At 39.4% G+C, this 4,586-nt stretch overlaps 1 protein-coding gene across 1 annotated transcript; it reads right to left on the bottom strand.

Moving 5' to 3' along the window:
* Positions 1 to 340: 340 nt before the first annotated feature.
* On the bottom strand, positions 341 to 3,686 carry LOC128644385 (histone-lysine N-methyltransferase PRDM9). The gene is made up of 3 exons (XM_053697013.1): positions 3,615 to 3,686; positions 2,627 to 2,698; positions 341 to 1,898 (listed from the first exon to the last, which is right to left on the bottom strand). The coding sequence occupies exon 3, from the start codon at positions 1,666 to 1,668 to the stop codon at positions 829 to 831; it is 840 nt and encodes a 279-aa protein (XP_053552988.1). The 5' UTR covers positions 1,669 to 1,898; positions 2,627 to 2,698; positions 3,615 to 3,686; the 3' UTR covers positions 341 to 828.
* Between the last annotated feature and the right edge of the window lie 900 nt (positions 3,687 to 4,586).

Raw genomic sequence — 4,586 nt, 5'->3', positions numbered from 1 at the left:
CTTCTCTCTCTCCCTCCCTTCCTTCTTTCCTTTCACTCTCTCTTCTCTCCGGGAGAAAATGGTATGAGATGCATGCAATTCAACCCACCTGTATGCAAGTGTTTTGCTAGCCTATTTTCTTTTGAATTGTTATTGAAAAGAAAAAAAAAAAAAACATTTTACAGACTGACCCCCCAAAAAAATATTAAGGGGGAAAAAAAGGACTAAAACCTTTTTTTTTGGGGGGGGGGGCAGCAGAATTTTTAGTGCCTAGGGCAGCACAAAACCTAAATACGCCACTGTATCAGCGCTTTGATCACATTGATCTCTGCATTGTGACAACAAAGAATCAGACCTCACAGCAGAGTGTACATTTTATTGTTACGTTAGAAAGAAAATAAAAACCAGGTAATTATACATAGGCTGTAGTGTATAGTTAGACATGACGGGTCAGAGTGTCCTAAGACAAACCTATATTGTGTTACTATATTGATCGGTGTCTTACATTCAGTTTGGGTGTTGTTCTCTTTACCCTCAGTGCCAGTGTAGTAGTAAACCTTAATATTACAACAGGTAAAGTCTGCCCACCCATAACTCATTTTCCAAAAAAGAACAAAAGCAAATATTGAAACTACAGTAGACTAAATAGAGCAAAAGACATTTATCATGAATCTATTTTGAAAACCAAGTGTTATTGTACATACAGCACAAGCCAGTGTCTTACACTCCATTTAATCAACTTTAAGCGCTAGCATTCGCTTTCAGCCTGTTTTAATTGTAGTTTTGTATGGAGGAGCACATTTGGTCTTCACTTCAGTTCACATATTCTTATATGGTTCCTTGCAATGTCTATCTGGACATGGACTTCAAGTGAAAATCTTCTGAATTAAGATAACCAAATGGCATCTCTCCAGTATGAGTTATGTGGTGTTTAAGCAGACGTGCCTTTTCTGAGAAGCCTTTTCCACACATATGGCAAATATATGGTTTCTCTCCTGTATGAGATCTATTATGCTTAATCAGATCTGACCCTTGAGTGAAGCCCTTACCACACATCTGGCACACATGGGGCTTTTCACCGGTATGGACTGCCAGATGTCTAACTAAACGTGAGCTATCAGAGTAGCCTTTTCCACATGTCTGACAAACAAAGGGTTTCTCTCCTGTGTGTATTCTATTGTGCTTCACAAGATCTGAACCTTGGGTGAAGCCTTTCCCACACACCTGACAAATGTATGGCTTGTCACCAGTATGGATTTTGTTATGCCTAAGCAGAGTGGACCTTTCAGAGAATCCTTTCTCACATATCTGGCACACATATGGCTTTTCTCCTGTATGAGTTTTCTGATGTCGAACTAAACTGGACATTTGTGAGAAATCTCTACCACATCCCTGGCAGACATATGGCTTTTCCCCTGAATGGATCCTGAGGTGTATAATTAGTTGTGACCTTACAGCAAACACTTTGTCACACTCAGGACAAACATATTGCTTCTTCCCTGTATGAGTTCTTCGGTGTGTAACTGTACATTTTGGTTTAACATGTGAGGGTTTATCATAGTTATTACATGAGTTATATCTGTCTCCTAGAAGTGAATCTGTGCAGTTTTCAAAAGCAGATATACTGCCCATCTCATTTACACAATGCAGCAGCTCATTTGATGGAACAGGCCCAGCTCCGCCCCGCATATCATCAGAACTCTGTACATAAGACTCATTTATAGAATAAAGTATATCGCTCTGATAAGAAATTCCTGCAGGATGGGGAAGATCATTCTTCACAAATGGTGAATCTTTAAATGAGCTTGTTTCAGAACCTTTTTCTAACTTTTGAGACAAACTGGTAGCATCTTCTGGTCTCTCACATGAAGTGATGTCTGGGTGGGATTCTTTAATTCCATCCTGGTTAATGTATCCAGCTGCAGAATAGAAGGGTATGTAAGATGACTGAATTAGAAAAATAAATCATTTTTTATGGAGCTTTCATAACAGCCCACCAGCAACAGTTCTCGTATAGGGTGTGATGGCACTAGCTGTCAGGAATCAGCAATACTATAAATAAATATTTTTATATATTAAAACAGGAGCATAAGAATAGTGTCTCTTTAGTAAAATACTTCTGCTCGCCCTTTGTGAGTCGGTCTTGTATTATTCTGGAGATTAAGCCCATCCGTACTGTAATGATCTGCACAAGATGTAGCACTGTCTTCATTCTGTTTTTCCCCCTTTACTAGGTGTTTAACTCCTGCAATATACACAGTTTAAAACCCCTTCATTCTTCCCCAGGATACAGCCAGTGATTGGTGCATATGCAGGTATGCTTGCTCCTGATTTACTCACCAATTGTATCTTTATCTGAGGGGCTGCAAGACGTAAACACACAGTAAAAGACCATTTTATTTTATCTTTTAGACTGTTCCTGTAAAGCTGTGGTGGGAGCTTCTAAAACAAAACACTGCAAACTGTCTATGAATTATGACAGATCCGGGGCCTGTTGGTACCTATCAGCTAAGCATTGCCATGATCAGCAAGGCCTCAAAACTATATTCTCTGAGAACTTTATTGAATGTAGCCCAATACACAGTGAGAGGGGGAGTTGGCAATGATAATACTGTACAATAAGAGGCTTTGTCTGCATTATCCGCACCTGTACAGGTGTCACAATCCAGCTGTTTAATGTCACCTTCTTCATCACAGGACGGCCGGCCATCTGGGAGATCTGTAAATGATCAAACACATAACAAGGCCCCTTCATAAACACAATTATTTTTGCCTATTAGAAGTCAGACCAGTGTTCCCTCTAAGGTGCGCAGCAGCTACACTCCTCTCTCAACATATAAACCCGAGCGACACCGGAGAGATCTGGAAAGCCCTATGTTTAATACTCACTGTGAAATATTGTAAAGTTGCTATGTGCCGTTTATCCTTTCTACACGTGTATTTATGTGTACCATGTATGTACAATTCTCAAATCAAAGATGGTTGCAAATATCCACTTCCATAGCTGTCTTCTAGATTGTATTGGCTTGTGGTAGCAATTAGCGCTCTGGTAAGACCTCTGGTTCATTTTCAAAATGTGCCCAAATTGGCCCAAACTTTAGTGTGAGGTTGTTTTTTTTAATAATAAATATAAAAATAGCATCTTTAATTAAAAAAAAACAACAAACTGCATGAAGCAATTTTATGGGGTTAAAAGTGGCAGGTGTGGGGTGTTACATTGCAGTCGATGACAACTATGTGTTCCTTGTAAATATATATATATATATATATATATATATATATATATATAAATATATAAATCCAGTGGTAAAGCACTCTCAATTATGATCCGGGGTGCACAGCAAAGTGCAAACAATCCCAAAAAGAAGTAATTTTACTTCGTGACGTTTTGGGGTTTCACCCCCGTCCTCAGACTTACAATAACAGTGAACAAAAACAGTAATATACTTATACCCCCCTAGCACCAATTATGTATTCAATAAATCAATAATGTAATAAGCAATATCAGATACAATCACCTAAACTCCATCATGATCCGGCTCGCAGCGGTGCACACCCGGCGCTTCCATTGCGTCATCAGCAAGGAGACACCGCACACTAGTGGGTCACACCCCCGGAAGCCGCCAACCACCTACCCGTGCCAACCACAGCAAATATCCGTCATCAAAGACGTTGTATGTGGCTGGAGGCTCAATTCCCAGTGATCGTTTAACCAACAGTGAAATCCTGTGTGATAAAAGTGAAAAATACATTATTAATATATACAGCATATAATACAAAATTAAAAACATAAGCAACATTTCACCATCAACTACTAATTCTAATTCTATTAGGGTAGGACACAGCCTGTATATCAGTAGCAAATCCGCTGTCAAACTGTTCTGAAACCTAAATAGCTAAATATAAGGCATATAAAGCATAAGATATATCATATGGGTAAAATTAGGGTCCTCAGACTTAATTCCATACTACCCCTTCATACTGCTATTCTGCACTCTATGCTTAAATGGAGATAAACACATAGGTAAAGTTAGATATAAAGAGCAACCAAACCAGAGAGGTAAATAATAGATCATACTACAGGAATGTACTTAATCACTAAGATACTCATGGGAAATTTTGTAACAATTTAGGAAGAAAAAACTTAGAAAAAGCACTGCCAGTCCAGCTTCACGTTCAGGCCTTTAGGGGTCAAGGTGTCCAATTCGTATGTCCATCTGGATTCTTTCTGTAGTAGAATGTTGCCCCTGTTACCACCTCTTCTCAGTGCAGGAACATGATCTATCAATGTATATCTTAAATCATAGACATTATGCCCACTCTCCAGGAAGTGGCGGGCAACTGGTTGGTCCGACTCACCCTTCTTGATGGCCCTTCTAATTGAGCTCTTGTGATTAGCCATACGTATTCGTAAGTTGTCATTAGTTTTACCCACGTAAAATAAACTACATGGGCAATGCAGCAGGTAGACCACATGACTGGTCGTACATGTCATCCTGTGTCTATGTGTATACCTTTTTCTGCTTCTTGGGTGGTGGAAGAATTTACCTGTTATTAACCCGTTACAGGTGGTACAGCCACTGCATCTATAACATCCTGGCTTAACA

This window comes from Bombina bombina, unplaced genomic scaffold, assembly GCF_027579735.1.
Source record: "Bombina bombina isolate aBomBom1 unplaced genomic scaffold, aBomBom1.pri scaffold_485, whole genome shotgun sequence".
NCBI classification, from domain to species: Eukaryota; Metazoa; Chordata; class Amphibia; order Anura; family Bombinatoridae; genus Bombina; species Bombina bombina.
The sequence above is the reverse complement of the archived record's forward strand: the minus strand, read 5'-3'. Positions and strand labels throughout refer to the sequence as shown.

Bases quoted from the DNA above. Each gene is read 5' to 3' on its own strand.
- LOC128644385 (XM_053697013.1), bottom strand. From the start codon at position 1,668: ATGCGGGGCGGAGCTGGGCCTGTTCCATCAAATGAGCTGCTGCATTGT.